General features: G+C 47.3%; 6 protein-coding genes across 6 annotated transcripts; 3 read left to right on the forward strand and 3 right to left on the reverse strand.

Moving 5' to 3' along the window:
- Positions 1-26: 26 nt before the first annotated feature.
- N7462_008520 (skeletrophin) lies at positions 27-3262 on the reverse strand (the record flags this gene model as incomplete). Its single annotated transcript, XM_057080235.1, has 4 exons — positions 27-1240; positions 1296-2951; positions 3026-3167; positions 3236-3262. 4 exons carry the CDS (start codon positions 3260-3262, stop codon positions 27-29), a joined length of 3039 nt encoding a protein of 1012 aa, XP_056930563.1.
- Positions 3263-4233: 971 nt separating this feature from the next.
- N7462_008521 (uncharacterized protein) lies at positions 4234-5341 on the forward strand (the record flags this gene model as incomplete). The annotated part of the gene is made up of 4 exons (XM_057080236.1): positions 4234-4277; positions 4344-4575; positions 4653-4697; positions 4778-5341. The coding sequence occupies 4 exons, from the start codon at positions 4234-4236 to the stop codon at positions 5339-5341; spliced, it is 885 nt and encodes a 294-aa protein (XP_056930564.1).
- An 812-nt stretch (positions 5342-6153) lies between these two features.
- On the forward strand, positions 6154-7946 carry N7462_008522 (uncharacterized protein; the record flags this gene model as incomplete). The annotated part of the gene is made up of 4 exons (XM_057080237.1): positions 6154-6444; positions 6505-6564; positions 6615-6813; positions 6889-7946. The coding sequence occupies 4 exons, from the start codon at positions 6154-6156 to the stop codon at positions 7944-7946; spliced, it is 1608 nt and encodes a 535-aa protein (XP_056930565.1).
- A 468-nt stretch (positions 7947-8414) lies between these two features.
- N7462_008523 (uncharacterized protein) lies at positions 8415-8894 on the reverse strand (the record flags this gene model as incomplete). Its single annotated transcript, XM_057080238.1, has 1 exon — positions 8415-8894. The coding sequence occupies one exon, from the start codon at positions 8892-8894 to the stop codon at positions 8415-8417; it is 480 nt and encodes a 159-aa protein (XP_056930566.1).
- Positions 8895-10360: 1466 nt separating this feature from the next.
- Positions 10361-13578, reverse strand: cym1 (pitrilysin family metalloprotease cym1; the record flags this gene model as incomplete). Its single annotated transcript, XM_057080239.1, has 2 exons — positions 10361-13136; positions 13199-13578. The coding sequence occupies 2 exons, from the start codon at positions 13576-13578 to the stop codon at positions 10361-10363; spliced, it is 3156 nt and encodes a 1051-aa protein (XP_056930567.1).
- Positions 13579-14222: 644 nt separating this feature from the next.
- N7462_008525 (taxilin) lies at positions 14223-15830 on the forward strand (the record flags this gene model as incomplete). Its single annotated transcript, XM_057080240.1, has 5 exons — positions 14223-14361; positions 14493-14767; positions 14823-14971; positions 15038-15281; positions 15336-15830. The coding sequence occupies 5 exons, from the start codon at positions 14223-14225 to the stop codon at positions 15828-15830; spliced, it is 1302 nt and encodes a 433-aa protein (XP_056930568.1).
- Positions 15831-16169: the final 339 nt, after the last annotated feature.

The following is a 16169-nucleotide window of genomic DNA, read 5'->3' on the forward strand; positions in this document are numbered from 1 at the left end:
CAAACTGCTCTCAATGACTTGTTTAATTATCGAAATGATCTCTTTGGGAGCCACTTTGATGCCTTTGTCTCCAGAAAGCTCTTCTTAGGGGACTCCGGCTCGGCGGTAATTGGCGATAGCGAAGGCCGGCTCAGAGTACGGTTTTCATCCGACTTTCCTTCCTCTTCATGGGTCTCCATGAGTCTATCAACTGCCCATTTTAGATTCTTTTGCAGAGCATAACTCAGAGGTGATCCACTCTCCTTTGCTTCCGCGGTCGGATCTGCCCCTGCGGACAGTAAAAGGCTGATCAGTCGCTCCTGGGACGCTTGTATATCATACTCGGTGCTCATCTGCGGCTGGTGCTCCCTTTGCAGCACAACAGCAGTCAAAAATACCAGAAGAGGTGTCTTGCCATCCATATCCCGAGCATTCACATCCGCACCAGCGGTAATTAACATCTTTGAAACAACTTCGGAGTCCATGCTGACCACAGCCACATGTAGGGGGGTTCTTCCTGAACTGTCCTTCGCGTTTGGATCGCCCCCATTATCGAGCAGAGTTTTTATTGTCTTTTCTGTATCCTTGGCCTTTGCTGCGATATGCAGTGCTGTCTGGGAGTTGTTCACGGCATAGTATGTCTGCATCAGATCTCGGGAAGTCTTCAAACTGACCAGCCCCCTAACTGCGGATACTGAGCCCACACTGGTCTTTTTATTAGGTTCTGCGCCAGCCTTCAATAGAGCTTCCACGACTCCCTCGAGTCCTGGAGTCGCAGATGCCTTATGAAGTGCTGTGACTCCAGAGCCATTTGTGATGTTTATATCGACGTCACTTTCCAACAAAATCTTCACTGTCTCCACCAAGTGGCTTTCAATGGCATAATGAAGTGGAGTGTTCCCACCCTGTCGCGTTTTTGCGCTTGCTTTTGCACCCGCGTCAAGCAATATTTTCACCATTCGAGGTCCAGCATCGGATCGTTTGGAAGCAGCAAAATGAAGGGCAGTGCGACCAGGGTGATTTAGTCCCATGGTTTCTACGTCCACGAGTGCACCGTTTTTCAGAAGCCAGGCTACCATTTCCACGGCCTCTGAGTCTGCAGCAATATGGATAGCGCTCCACCCAGAAGTATCTGGGGCACATATAGCCGACGGTAGTGATGAAATAGATGTACTCCACGATGTAGCCCGGTTTGCTAGCCATGGGAGATTTAGCCGGGCAGATACAAACAGCAAACTCGTACTAGTAGAGAATCCTGAGTCTGGAGTGAAATATTAGCTCATTATCGTAGAAATTCCTTTCAGAATAAGACCTACACTTTCCAGCTGTCCAGCGTTTCAGAAGATCGTAAGATCTCACCCAGGTTAACAAGGCCGGTGACTCGGCAGCAAAGAACTCTCTCATTCCCTTCACATCCGTTTCCTCTTCAATTTGACACTCTCGGAGATGATGTCCCACAAATTCGACACAATATTGCAGGAAATTATAGCCTTCGAGATATTCCTTTCTTACCGCCATAAGCTGACCTTTCTCGATCAAACCATCTGAATTAATCGGAGGCTTGGGGACTTCTCGGCTTTGAATCTCACCAATCCGTAGATAGCTTAAACAGGTGGATGCCATGTTTCTATGTGCTTCCTGCATGCTCAGTCCGTATCGAGGGTATTCCATTTGACCCTCCGCAGTGAATACATTTGAAAGGAAGTCCTTCACCGATTGATGAGCAAAGTGAACTGCTCCATCATGAATCGCAAACAAGGCACCCCAACTGTTTTCGATATTGCCTTTCAAAGCATCGATATCTTCATGAGAACTTGCTTTTCCGTTCTGTTCTTTTCCCTCCTTAATATTCAAGATAATATCCAACTCCTCCAGTGTCACTGGCTTGCATGCGAAATAGACCCACATAAGTAACTCTTGCAATGTGCTCACAGAGTCACGCGGTTGGCGTTCCAACAATGTTTTGTAAAATGCCTCCACATCTGATGGAATACTATGTAGTCTTTCTTCGACCTTCGTCTGTGTCCAGGACCCCTCCCAGGTTCCGAGGTCATCGAGGGCCAGCGATAGCCACATGAACATACCTCTGCAGTTCTTCATTAACAAAGCTGAGGTAAATGATTGGATACTCTCCGAAAACTGTCTATATTCTTGAATGCTTTTCATCCGACTATCGATGACTTTGTTGATGTCAGGTTCATTTTTTGTTGACAGATCAATTGTGTATTTTGGAAGCATCTTCTCCCGAACGAGCTTGCTACCCCGATCTGAAATAATGCAACGGAAGCTGAATTGGGATTCATTCGCCTTTGCCTTGATATTGATATTTGTGGTAAAATCGTTGATCCACCGTACAACCGCGGGTAAATGTGGCCCACATTGGTCCAAGCCGTCGATAAGAAAGTACAGAACTTCTAACTCCGGGTCTTGAACGATCTCTTCAAAGATTTTCTGAAGTACGTCAATTGACTGGAATTCGTCTGGGTCAAATTCTGCTGTTTCGAGGTCGCCGTAATTTTGCAAGTGCTTCTTCACATATTTGATCAAGTTGCGATTTTGCTGCAGCAGTTTGGATAGTAGAGTCCTCAATATCCCAATCGGAGTTTGTCTTGACTTTACTTTATCGTCGCAGAAACAGGCAACAGCAATGGTCTTCCCAGGGATTCCGAGCGATTCAAGAGGCGGATTCTTCTCCTCCACTGGTGATGAGAGCGAAGGGGTACCGAGCCGCAGCCGTCTCTCTAGCTCCTTGAGAATATACAAAAGCAAGACACTTTTCCCGGTTCCTGGAGTTCCCTGAATGTATAATGGTGTCATAGGTGAGGGATCTTCTGCTGCCCATTCGCAGAAAATATCGCTTTCAAAGACCCATTCACATGTCCCAGGATCTGCTCGTCTGATATCACGTCTGTCACCGGGATCATCGCTAATCAGAGCCTCGAGAATCTTGTCTTCGACCGTCTTTCTCTCGCCTATAATTTTTAATTTGACCTCTTAGTCTCTATTTCAAGAAACACGATTCAAAAATTCGATCAAGACGGCATACCCATATACACAGAGGCACCAGCACCGATATTGATTCCTTGAATTGAATCACTGTAGAATGAAGCTTCTATAGTGCCGAGATTCTGTCCCATCTGAAGTCCCTTATTCTCAGACTTTGAGAAGTCTGCAGACATTTCCGGTCCCTAATTATCATGATTAGCTAAATTTTATATTCAATCACTGCAATACCGTTCCATGGGGCTTCTCGTACTCTTGCAGATACACCTGCTGATGCCATTCTTGAAGACTTTGAAGTTCAATACACAAGTTCTCTCCTTGGTGACAATTATTAAAGGGGATGGACTTTGGGTAAGGGATTTTCTTCATCTCAACAATGTCACTCTTATTCTTAGCATAAATCCCCACTTCTTTTGACACTAGGTTATCACTACTGGACTGAGCGCAACGGACTGACAGTGCATGAGAGTACCCACAGTTCAGCTCAAAGAGACCCACACGGATGAGCCGATCTAGCGCCACAAAGTTGGTCATGCAGATTTTACTCCAGACCAATCAATGAACATGGCGCTAGACTATGACTCGTGTCCCTCATGGTAAATTTAAGCGATAGGTGGAAGTCGCTCAAGTTTTGTAAGAGCTTTGTACCTCGCTTTTACATGTAAAACAACTAGAAATGATGCCCTCTCCAATGCTCTCTCCACATGGAGCACATGGAGCCTTCGAATCATCTTCATGTATGATTTTCCGTTTCATCCAAATTCCAATGTAATATTCTTTAAGCGTTGACTCCATTTCTTCCATAGTTTCAAAGTAAACGAGACTTCCGGCTCTGGAAATGATACCGTGTGGCTAGCTGAAGCTTCATCTGCCACTAGTATAGCCGAACCTAATTCGCGCAGGTAGGAGCATCTGGAGCCTAGTCTCGAAGGAACTGACCAGAGATTTCTTTGTGTCAAAATGTGAGTACTGAAACGGTAGGAAAGTAAGTTCGCTAATACCTAGATATCGTAGAAGCAAAGTTACGGTACAGACTAAGAATGTTGCTCATGATGCATATTTAGCCTATTGGTTGTTAGAACGATGCATATGCATGCCACGGTGTCTTGGTATCTCTATGTACGAGAGCTAATACAGTTTTCTTTCAATTATGTAGACCGGAAATAGTGCTCGAGTTTAAATATTCTATCCTCAGCTGCCTTCTTTCCACCGCTATAGGCTTCAAAGCACATCAACAGAATTACGTCCATCATGTCCGTTAACATCATCAAGGATGCATCCAACGCAAAAGTGGAGTACGCTTCATAAATTCAATTTGCACTAACTAAATGTCTATTCAATTTGACGCTGAGTTCTTCCAGTATCGTTCTCGTCCATGGTTTAAAACATGATGACCAGGAAAACTGGACATCTGCGGAAAGCTCTGTCTTTTGGCCAGAGAAGCTCCTCCCGTCCCAGGTCCCCGACGCGCGGATTATTGCATTTGAATACGATGAAGCGAACATTGACTCGTTCTGGAATGAGGAGGATTTGATCGCCGATATTTCTGACGACTTGGTCAATGAACTGATGGGGGAACGGCGCGGTGACAAGGTCTGTCTACATCTTTTCGAGCTGAATATTCTTGACCACTTGACCCATTGAATACTAATTTCAGATGGCTTCAATAGGCTGAGAGACCTTTGATATTCATTGCTCATTGCGTTGGGGGTTTGGTTTGCGAAAATGTCTCTCACACCCACACAATTCGGATCTATGGAGAACTAACGGATGAAACCTATTCAAATTTACTTAGGCTTTGATTCGCGCTTGTCAGCATGAAAAGAAAAAGCAATTGGTCAACTCTGTCCAGGGAATTATCCTCTTGGGAACTCCGCATTTCCAACCGGAAACACTGTCGGAGGCTGGAAAATATTTCCAGCTCGCTGGGAAACAAATCCCAAGCGCGTCCGATCTAGAAGAATTGTCTCAATTCATATTGAAAATTCCTCAGAATTTTGCCCAGCTTAGACAGGCTGCCCCGATTAAAGTTGAATGCTTCTATGAGGGAGCTCCTATGAAGCTGAATGACCAGGAAGTCAAGATTGTTGAAGTTTCCGTGGCAAATATGCCCGGTGGATCTCCCGCAACTAGACTTGCGGGTAATCATTACCAAATGAGTCGTTTTGCAAGTGACAAAGACAAAGACTTCAAGAAAGTTTACAGGGTGCTGCAAGAGTGGGTGGAAGATCTTCCTGAGCCTGAAAAGGAGGGCACTGTAAACAACATATCCAATGCCTCATTCGCCGGATCTACCAATAGTGGTTATCAGCTAGGGCAGAATGTGGGAAACCAGACTGGATTCGTTTTTGGAAGGTGAATCACCAAGTGCAGGCCTGTTATTTGTCATAATTAACTAGCGTCTCAATACCAAGGGCTTTTGTTGCTGTATGTTAAGCGAGATTCCCGTAACATAAGGATGTCACAGTCTGAAGGCCTTACAAGGTAAATTAAGAACCACCATGCTCTGTGATTGACAGGGGACAGAGTGATCTAGACCCGACCATGGGAGGAAGCGTATTCCAAATCGAGGGGTTTGCGTATTAGTTGTTGATGAACATGTGTTCTACCACGCTAGGTCAAATGCTGGCAGCCACCATCTTTCGAGTGAGCCAATTAGGACAAGCCATCCTCGGCTGCTAATTTCCTAGATCCATGCACTGATCAAACTATCCCTTTGTTTGCCCACGACATGCGGGAGGAGGTCTCAGAGAAGGCTATCGATTGGGGAACAGAAGACTTGGGTCGGGCAAACCAGCTGCCTAGGCAGCGAGGCACGATACGACGTGGATCGCTCTAATTGGCGTTTTACAAAAGCGCCGCGATTCCAAAATCAACAAGCGCAGCGAAGGGGCTGGCTGAGTATTTCGGTTCCGACTGATCCGGCCAGTTTCAAACATCCCTACCCCGCACACCATGGGAGTTAGGTCTAGAAACGTGTAAACTGTCATGAAAATACAAGCTGAACACTCTTCTACGGCCGTTCCAAATCATGTGCATCACGTGAAAATGTCTTCGTTATGAGATTCTGTCCTACTTCTTCCATGTTGACTTGGGCTTCTTGATTCATAGTTTTTCTGTTCTGACAATCAAATTCCCTCTGGCGATTCTGCAGATATTACATTTTTCAATATGACCATCCAGCAGCAAAGTAACCCGTCTGGGCAGCCAGATTCCGATCTAGCTGAGTTATGGCAAACGGCCGTGAAATCATATGAGGAGACAACTGGCAAAAGCCTTCGACTGGGAAGTTCCAACACAATGGACGATGTGATGCAGGCTACTGAAGGGTTATCGACTAAATTCAAAGACTTTCGTGATGACAAATCAAAAGTGTCCAAAGTGCGAACTGCTTTCAAAAACAACATGTGGTTGATCAAGGACATCGTCGGCGCGGTACAACAGGTCGGAAACGCAGCATCAGTATGTTCAGATCACCATAAGCCAACTAGACTAAGAAAACTAATCTTCTGTCTTCTCAAGGCGTTTCCACCAGCGATGCCAGCAAGTCTGATCTTTTCCGTGTTTGGGCACGTTATGCAAGTATGGGATATGATCAAAAGAATATCCTAAAATTATGCTGACACAAACAGTCTTTTTCCGACGTTTCAGCTGATTACGATAAAGTAATGGGGTTTTTTGATTTCACGCATCGGTTCTTCGACAGATTATCTATTATTGATCACAAAATGCCGAACAGTTCGCCGTTCCAACGCTGCGTTTTACGTGTGTTCTCAAGTATTTTGAAACTTTGTGCGATTGCACAGAAATACTGCGCTGAAAAGCGATTCAGTACGTCTCAGCCATAATTCTTTTCGTTCTCATTTACCTGCGCGATAGTGGCCGGTAGCTAATGGTCCTGATTAGAGAAGTGGTTTGAGAGCCTGCTCAAGGGGTCTGATGGGGCTTTAGCTGGGGCCAGCAAGGAGATGGAAGAGGCCATCAACGAGCTGAGCCAGGCCGTCGGTTTGACTACTCTGAAAACCGTCGAAGTTCTTGATGAAGTTGTTCAAAGTATGAATGGCAATGTTGAGTTTCTAGTCGCAAACGCAAACCTTATCGACGAACGGACAAAGGCTATCCAGCTTGATACCGCCACCATCATCAAGCAAAACGAAGAGCTTGAATCAAAGCAAGATGAAATGACTGACATGCAACGAGAGACGCTTGATAAGATGACTGAGCAATCTCGGATGCTGACGCAGGTTGTTGGGTATTTCGGGTCCATTCAAATGGGAGAAAATTTTGGCAAGGCCTTCCAAACGAGCCTGTTGAAGTTGAGCGTAGTCAGGTTGCGACTTACTCGTTGGGGGGAGTCCATTGGTCTGGTAAGCATGACAGATATTACATCGCTTCATCAGGCCAAGATATCCCCGGAAGATATTCCACAAGTGGAAGACCTTCTCAATGGAATTCTAGACCAATTCGCAGACGCTGAGAGAATCTCGCAGCGATTCCAGCGCCGCAACACTTCTGTCCAAGTATTGGATCCCGCAAAGGAATTAGATGAAGTCTCGGCGTCTTTACATCAAACAATGTCTGATATTGTGAAGAAAAGACAAGGTGACTCAGAGCCGGATCCCACAACCAACTTAACCTTATATGAAGAGAAAAATTTCACTCGACTGATTGAAGATGTGAGTGATCTAGTCAATGATCTGGTGAACTTGTTTCCTGGTATCCAGGAAGACCAACGCAAGCTCTGTGAACAAGAAGTGTCAGAGATGAAGAAGATTAAGAATGCCCTCCCTTTGTTGAAAGATGTTGCAGCGGACGATGACAAGATGCTCAGCGAGACTGTGGTCAAAGTCATTAAATCAACTACCACCACAACCTACAACAATAGTGTGGTCTTTTCGGGGACGAATTCCGGCTTCCAGGTCGGAAACAATAAAGGAAACATCAGTAATGTGCGGTTCAATTAACTTGGACATGGCAACCACATTTTTTTTCAGAGAATTGAGGCAGATAACTGTAGATTCCATTGCAAATATCGTTGCTCAGCTACCGAGCCTAGTTCAATTGAATACTGGTCATCACGAACTGCACGAAATATTCCAGGGTGAGGTGCCCCTTTTTGTTGGCATGGCTGATCGAGTAACACATTCACTCGGCGGTCGACGCAACTTTTTATTTGTGCGGAATATCAAGCCTTCCGCGCATCTCGCTCCAAGTTGACAACACCAGCATCCAACTTGCCATATCGCTTCTGGCTCCTATCTCAGAAAGTTTTGCTTCTCGCACTATCTAAAATTTATCCAAGATGATGTATCGCGTAGAAGCAAAATTCAAAGATTGTTACGAATAGCGAAATTTGATTAAACAGATATCTGTTCCCCTTTTTGGTGGTGTAAATGAGTTGATCGTATCTATGCAGCATCAAACTCACTACTTTAATCATCGAATACTGCCCCTAGCTGATCAATATCTTCTCCTGCTCTTCCATAAAATCCATATAGCTTTCTACCATAAGCAGGTTGAATGCATTGGTCCCCGCCGATTCCTCCTACCTCGAAAAAGTCCCTATCTTCACGAGTCACCAAGTCATGAGTCCCGATTCGGAGTGAATGAGCACGCCCGGTTGATCCGTAAATATACATCCAGTAGAGGGGTTCATTGCCGGAAATGAAGTTGAAATTGGTGTGCAGGATATTCTGCTCTTCCTTTGGCGGGCAATATCCAGCCTGGCCCAGTTCGACGTGGCCCTGTCCATCCGTGGCCCATCTGATTTTGATTCCCTTTAGAACAATATCTTTCTCAAGGTCGTCACTGCCTTTGCCGTACCATACGTCCAATTGTTCCACGGGCTTATCACGCCAGAGGTTGAACGTCTCGCCACCATTACCACCAACTGCAGGGCCCATCTTAACCATGATGTGGAATATTGGTTTCTGGATGAATATCACGGATTCACGTTTTATTGATTCAAAAAAGTATAAGAAAAGATACAGAGAAGATAGGGTGTCTACCCATTTTAATATCTCTGTCCTTTACTTTCTCAACGAGAGCAGATCGGTACTCAAAATTCTCGGCCTTTTCCAATACCACGCATCTATTGATGAGTTTCGTCATCCGTCTCTCGTATGGGTTGAGCATTCGGTAATGTTACATCACCAAAAACTACTGTCATCGTACTACCATGGGTACGTGAAATAATTGAGCATACTACTGCGGGCACGTGAGAAGAATTGAACTTGCTACCATGGGTACTTGCAATGTCGCGGGATTGTCGCAGCTTATTAGTAATAACGCGCCGGTTACCCATCAAGGTTAAGGCGTTCCGGCCTCGAAGGGAATAAGGAATAGAATAACGTTAAATTCAACTTTATCTAAATATCAATTGGATTATTGATAATACGAGTTGGTAATAAGTATATCCGGGGACATGTGTGCTTGTGGTGACGGTCGCTCGGTGTTCGACTACTTGTACGAAAATTTTATATCTACATATAGAATCTTCGCATGAAACAAATTGAATACGGATAAGATTTCTAGTTTAATGTTCGATAATTCCATGTTCATCTGCAAGCGGCGAATCGGCATTGACAGGGCTCATTGGATGTTGTTGGTTTTAACGGGAGTGCTTGCACAGCAAGGCCGGATCTGATACGATCTGAAAAGAGCTATGTTACATTAGATAGTCGCTCGGTATTGATATGAAGTAATTTGCCTGGCTTTCAATATTCACAGGGTGTTATATTGCCCTAAAGCGATGGCATAGAGCATGTTGGGGAGGCGTCCCCAAGTTCCCGGGAGACCCTCGACAACCTGACCTCGGCCAATATGATGAATTGCTTCATTTTTCAAATAGGAGCTAGTGCGTATCACCGTCATGTGCTATCACTACGTACCCTTACGAACAAAGAGTTCGGCTCTACTGTTCAAGCTCTTGGCTGATGTTCTCACGTTTTTAGTCCGCCCTGCGTAGGCTGGAAGAGAGTCCAGGGCGGTTCCGATAAACGGAGACGGAAAGCGTATCACAAGACGGATTCGCATTTCCATTGTTATTGCGCATGCATTTTACCGGAACGATAAAAATGCCACGTCTATCAACCAAGGGAGGCAGCTGGTTGTAGAAGTGAGGAAAGCTCTGGTGCTCAATAGCACGTATAGATCTTGATAGCGCGTTTCAAAGGGAAGGGAGTAGGGGCGCAAATAAAGGGAAGGAGAAGAGAAATAAGGACCGGAGATTCATACAGGCCAGGTAGTAATACATATATGTACATGGGAATGCACAGATGCCAATACGTCACCAATGCAGGGGTGTAAAAATACAAGGGGGGACGACCAGGGTATAAAGTGAAACTTTTACAGTAGGTCGAGGTCATGGCGAGTTTCTTCAAACAGAAGGCGCAGAATCACTCTCTTGGCCCATGGACAGCTTTCGCACATCCCATTGCGAGTTTGCCCAGTCCTTCTTCTCGCCCAGAACACAAGTCGCCTTACGCGAGCCATTGACCAGGAAACGATCAGCAACTTCGTTCACGTCCTTGGCAGTGACATCAAGAACTTGCTCTCTCCAGCGCTGGTCCATCTCGTGGGTGACACCGCTCATGAAGTAGCGAGATCCCTCCTCATCAACACTCATGGGAGCGTCAAGACCCTGGAAGATGCCCAGTTTCGCTTCCTCAATCTCCCGCTCGGACCAGGCACGATCCCGGGCGAAAATTCCGCTGTTTTGGAAAACCTTCAAAGAGTTCAGGGGATTGGGGTCCCGGTAGCTCATAAAGGTGAAGATGCCCTTGAGAGGGCCGTTGCTAGCACCCGCGCCGTACGCACCTCCTTTCTCACGGATCTCAGGGTGTAGATAATTATGAGTGAGCATTTGGGAGAGGACAGTGAGCGGCGCACTTGAGGGGTCGACAAATGGGACTGTCTGGGTAGCTTGGCCGGAGTAGTAGACTTTGTAAGGAAGATCGTAGAAAGCCTGAGAAATGGGCTTGAATGAAGTTGCAGTGTTAGATGCACTGGGTAAGCCGCCCTGGGGCAATCCAGAAAGCCACTTTTGGAGGACAGACTCATTCTGAGCAGCGCTTTCTTGCTCGCAGACCATCCGAACACGGAGGCTTGAGGACTTGGAGATAGCGAAGGACTGGATGAGGCGCAGCTTGTCAATCAATTCCTGAAGGCGCTCAGGCGATGTCTCTGCGTCGCGAAGAAGGTTTGCAGTAGCCTGCAATTGCTCCAAGCCAGACTGCTGCTCCTGGACCCAGAAACTAGGTGAAAGGCTAGCAGCAGCAGCGTTAACGGCATACCGATGGCCAGTTGCGGCGACTGAATCCAGTGCACCATTGGTAGTCAATCGCAGAAGCTCTTGGATCATTGCCGGGGCAGCAGGACTCGAGAAATCAGTCTCCGTGACCAGAGTTGAAAGCATATTCAGCATTTCAGGAATGTTCTTATCAAGCGCAAACCCAGAGAACTGCAGTCCCTCTTTGTATTGATCCAGGTGAGTCGGGGATGACACTAAGAAGGACGAAGTGGATATTCCGCCAGTCTTGAGTTTGATGAGGTCTTCCCATTGCTCCATTGACCTATTCGCTGTTCCCAGTCGCATAACGCAGTCGTTGAAAAGTGGCATTAGCAGGCGGAGATGTTCAGGGAGACCTTCAAAGGCATTCAGGGCTTGGAAATATGTCAACCCGTTGGTAGGGGCCTCGCGCCAGACAACGTCGACACCGTCGACCTTCGACTCGCGCACGGGCTTCCGCTCCTTTTCTCTGGAGATATCCTTGACTCGTAGCGATGGGAGACAGCTCAAGTCTGCATTATGCGCGTCTTCTTGCACCTTCAACAATTGCAGCTCCTCTTCACTGAGCTTGGCAACAGCGTTTTCAACCGAGCCATGCTGCTCAATAAGCTGGGCAAGTTTCTGGTCTTTCCGCACAACTTCCTTCTGATCCAACTCCTTGTTGAATGTAGGGCTTCCGACCATAGTAAAGGTCATACACTGATCATTGAGGAGGTATTTCTCGACCAAAGACTCGAGATATCCAGGCTTCTCATATCTTCTCTTAAATTCCTCAATCACATCGTTCCAGGCCAATTCTTTCATCGGGTTCGCGCCATTGAACCAGGAGGAAATGGTCTTCTCCATGACACCAATGCCAAAGTTGGCGGTCTTGTGACGCAAAGACAGTTCCAGCTGGTGAAGGAATCCACGGACCTTCTCCTCGCTGAACCCGGCCTTTGCAGATTCTCGGAAAGTGTCCTGGATCACTTGTTTCACAGTTGGCGCTTCGGCTTCACCGACACCGGTCAATCCGACAGAGAAGATGGGAACTTTGCCGGATGAGTCGAGGCCTGTATTCGGGGTGAAAGAAGACCCGAGTCCGCTCTCAATAAGAGCGCGGTACATAGGCGAGCCATAACCATCAAGGAAGAGAGACGAGATGATACCGACGGAGAAAGTCTCCACGGTATCGGTGGAATCACCCATATACCAAGATGTGGATGTCTTGTGCTGCTTGTTCTCGCTGGCAAAAGTATCAATAGGTCCAGGAACAGTCACGTTCAAAGGTCCACGGCTAAGATCCAAAGGCATCTTCACATCGATATCCGTTTGTCCTTTGCTGAATCCATCTAAAACTTGCCCGACTTGCTCCAAGTGGCGAGTCAATGGCATATCTCCGTAGGTGAGAATTTTGGCGTTGCTGGGGTGGTAGTTGCGCTTCGAAAAATCGGACAATTGCTTGTGGGTAAGATCAGTGATGAATTCCGGATCACCTCCCGAGTTGTTCAATGCTGGCACAATGCTCTCCTTGAACCGAATGTAGTATAAGTAGTTTGCATCCGAAATTTGTCCCTTCATCTCATTGTAGACGACGCCCTTGAAGACAATGTCCTCTAATTGAGCTTTCTTCTCTGGTTCACCCTCAACAGGTAGAAAAGCCCGGGGATCCTCGGGACCTAAACGCCATCCTTCTTGCCGGAAATCCTCTTCTTTCAGCAAAGGGTGCAAAGTGGCATCGAGGTACACCGACAGCAGGTTCTGGAAGTCTTGCGAGTTGGTTGTCGCAAAGGGATAAGTCGTGTGATCAGAAGAAGTGAAAGCGTTCATAAAGTTTGAAAGGGAGCGTGGAAGCATCTTGAAAAATGGATCACGGATAGGGTACCTATATTAGTGAACGGCTTGTCAGTTGTTGCGCTAGCCTATGCACCAGCAAGCTGAACATACTTTTCACTGCCACATAAGGTGGTATGCTCCAGGATATGGGGCACACCAGTAGCATCTGGAGGATTTGTCTTAAATCCAATACCGAATACATTATTTTTGTCGTCTCGGGCCACATGCAGGTAATCCGCATCAGTCTTGTCGTGGGTAAGCCGCACGGCAGTCAGGTGTAGCTCCGGGACATGCTTCTTCTCCCGAACAGTGAAACCGTGAAGCTTCTCTCCAACATTGGGTAAGCTCTCAATGTTGGTAACGGTAGAGGCAAAGCGTTTTGTAGCAAATGGGTGCCAAATCGCCGGATTCAACTTTGACAGACCCCTAGAGGCAGGCTGGCGCAAAGCCGGGACCCGGGCCCTGCCTAGGCCCACTGATGATCGTAACATGGTGGTGAGATATTCACAGGAAAATCAGTAGCCACTCATCCCAGTTCACTGAGCAGTGTCCAGGTAGGTGAAAATACCACTGTCGAGCGTGAAATTGAACAGCCAAGAACTTTTGATGTAGAAACTCCGGGCCGACAGCACCACGCTTATGTCATCCACTAGGCCCTAGACTCGTGACTGCGTTGTATCCAACTGAAGTAACTTGCGGACAATTGGAACTCCGCTTGTCTTCAGGCTCCGACTTCTTCACACGAGACCAACTGAGACTCTTGTCTGTCGTTTCCTCAAGTGAGGCCTGTGGCTGGTTGATCAGTGTGGTGCGGCTGGTTCGATGACTAAGGACCCCCTCGTCGAGTTCTGCGAGTCCGCGAGAGAAGGAACCGGAATTGCTTTCGTCCTAAGAAGCGCTGCGACAGAACACTTGACCCAGAGGTGATCTCTCCGCTGAGCACGCCTTACCTCTGGGATCACATCGCTTTCCCCCTGCTCCGCAACCCGATTGAATGCAACCCCTCCAACGCCGTGCTTCCCACGCCGAACTGCACAATTTTCCAGTCTCTGCCTGCCCACGCGAACACTACTGTCCCAGATTCAGACCGTGCTGGACGTGCGGAATTTCTGGGACTCTTTGAGGATCGCGCAAAATGTCGACCACCACTATGGCGAAGAAGAACAAGGGGAAGAAAGTTGCCGATCCGAATGAGACATCCAAACTGCTGGCCGCCAAGATCTCACAACTTGAGCAGGATGCAGCTGGAGAGAAGGATCAGGAACAGGAGATCGGTGCGTTCAGATCCCCGGCTCAGCCTGCATTGTAGTGTCTCTGCCATTGTGGTTGATACACACGTACACCGCTTGTCCGCATGCTTTAGGTTCGAGGAACTTGGCCACTAATGTTTCTTTCCTATGTATAGAGCGTGAAGTCAAGAAGGCGACTCGAGATCTCAATCAGCTTCTGAACAACATAGAATCCCCGATGACCCGACTGGAAACCGTACATAAGAAGTACACCGAGTTGCTGGCCGATATGAAAAAGCTAGATCGTGACTATGCCAAGAGCAAGAAGCGAGCAGATCAGCTGCAGAAAGACCAGGAGAAAGGAAAATCAGAGTTAAACAAAACCGTGACCATGAAAGACAAATTGGAGAAACTTTGTCGCGAACTGACGAAGGAAAACAAGAAGGTGAAGGTAAGAGCTCCAAGGCAGCGCTTCATTCCCGTATATCCCCACTGACCCCACGCAGGACGAGAACAAAAAGCTCGACGACACCGAGAAAAAAGCCCGTCTTATCGTCAACGAACGACTTGATTCCCTCCTGTACGACATTCAAGACGTCATGGCCGCCAAGGGAAACCCGCGCAATGAGAAGGTGGACATGGATTTGGATGAAGCGTACGCTCGTCTCTCACTCGCTGCATACCCAATTTCACTTGTGTTGTACGCTAATCACAACAACAGGCTCCGGGCTAAGCTCAAGACGATCAGCGAACAATTTGATACACGCGAGCTGCATTACAAGGGCTTGCTCCGCAGCAAGGACTCCGAGATTCAAAGCCTGACTTCCAAGTATGAGGAACAGCGCCGAACTGCTGAAAACGAAAGTGCCCGGGGTCGCGCTCTAAGTGCGCAAGTCTCCACCTTCTCTCACACCGAGGCAGAGCTCCGCAGTCAGCTCAACATTTACGTCGAGAAATTCAAACAGGTATGGTGACTCCAACAGTCATCTTGCATCCGCCCAATTATTAACTGTTTTCAGGTCGAGGACACTCTCAACAACAGCAATGAACTGTTTTTGACATTCCGGAAGGAAATGGAAGAGATGTCGAAGAAGACCAAGCGGCTAGAGAAGGAAAACCATACCCTTAATCGCAAACACGAGCAGACCAACCGCAACATCTTAGAAATGGCTGAAGAGCGCACTCGGAACCAGGAGGAGCTGGAAAGATGGCGACGCAAATGTCAACACCTCGAAGCTCTATGCCGACGCATGCAAGCCCAAGGCCGTGGTGAAGGCCTAGCTGAAGGAGATGACCACCTGGATCACGATGACGAAGGCACCGAAAGCGAGTACGATGACGATTACGAAGACGAAGAGGAGCTGAGCGAAGAGGGAGACCTGGATGAGCATGATCGCGACATCCCCCGGGCTGGCGCGCCTACTGAACGACCTGTTTTTGGGCCGCCTCCACCACCTAACCTGCTGGAGGCTCGGGCTACCAAGAGCGCTGCCGTTTTAAATGGGTGCCACTAGTTGCATTTTTTCGTGTGCTTTTTTTTTGAGGAATACATGCTACCAATCTCATTGATTTCTGATTCTTGATTGTGGTGACATGAGAAGTACTGCCTTGAAGCTCTACACCTGGAGCTGCTCAAGGGTCGATGCAAGCTTCTTCCTCCCACTCTGCAGGTGCGAATTGACTCGAGGGTGGATGGTTTGTTGGAACAGCAGGCCTAGTTGTTGACTGTTCGAGAAAGCATGCTTCCGTGGTTTGAGATAATCACTACGAAGCGCCTTGCTCTAGAGTTATTCGTGCTAGGCCGGAGAGCATGTTCTACAGTATTCGTCTTGTCCATGGGTTCATTCAAGTTC

The sequence above is a fragment of the Penicillium macrosclerotiorum genome (genome assembly GCF_028827735.1).
Source record: "Penicillium macrosclerotiorum strain IBT 26536 chromosome Unknown utg000008l_segment0_segment0, whole genome shotgun sequence".
NCBI classification, from domain to species: domain Eukaryota; kingdom Fungi; phylum Ascomycota; class Eurotiomycetes; order Eurotiales; family Aspergillaceae; genus Penicillium; species Penicillium macrosclerotiorum.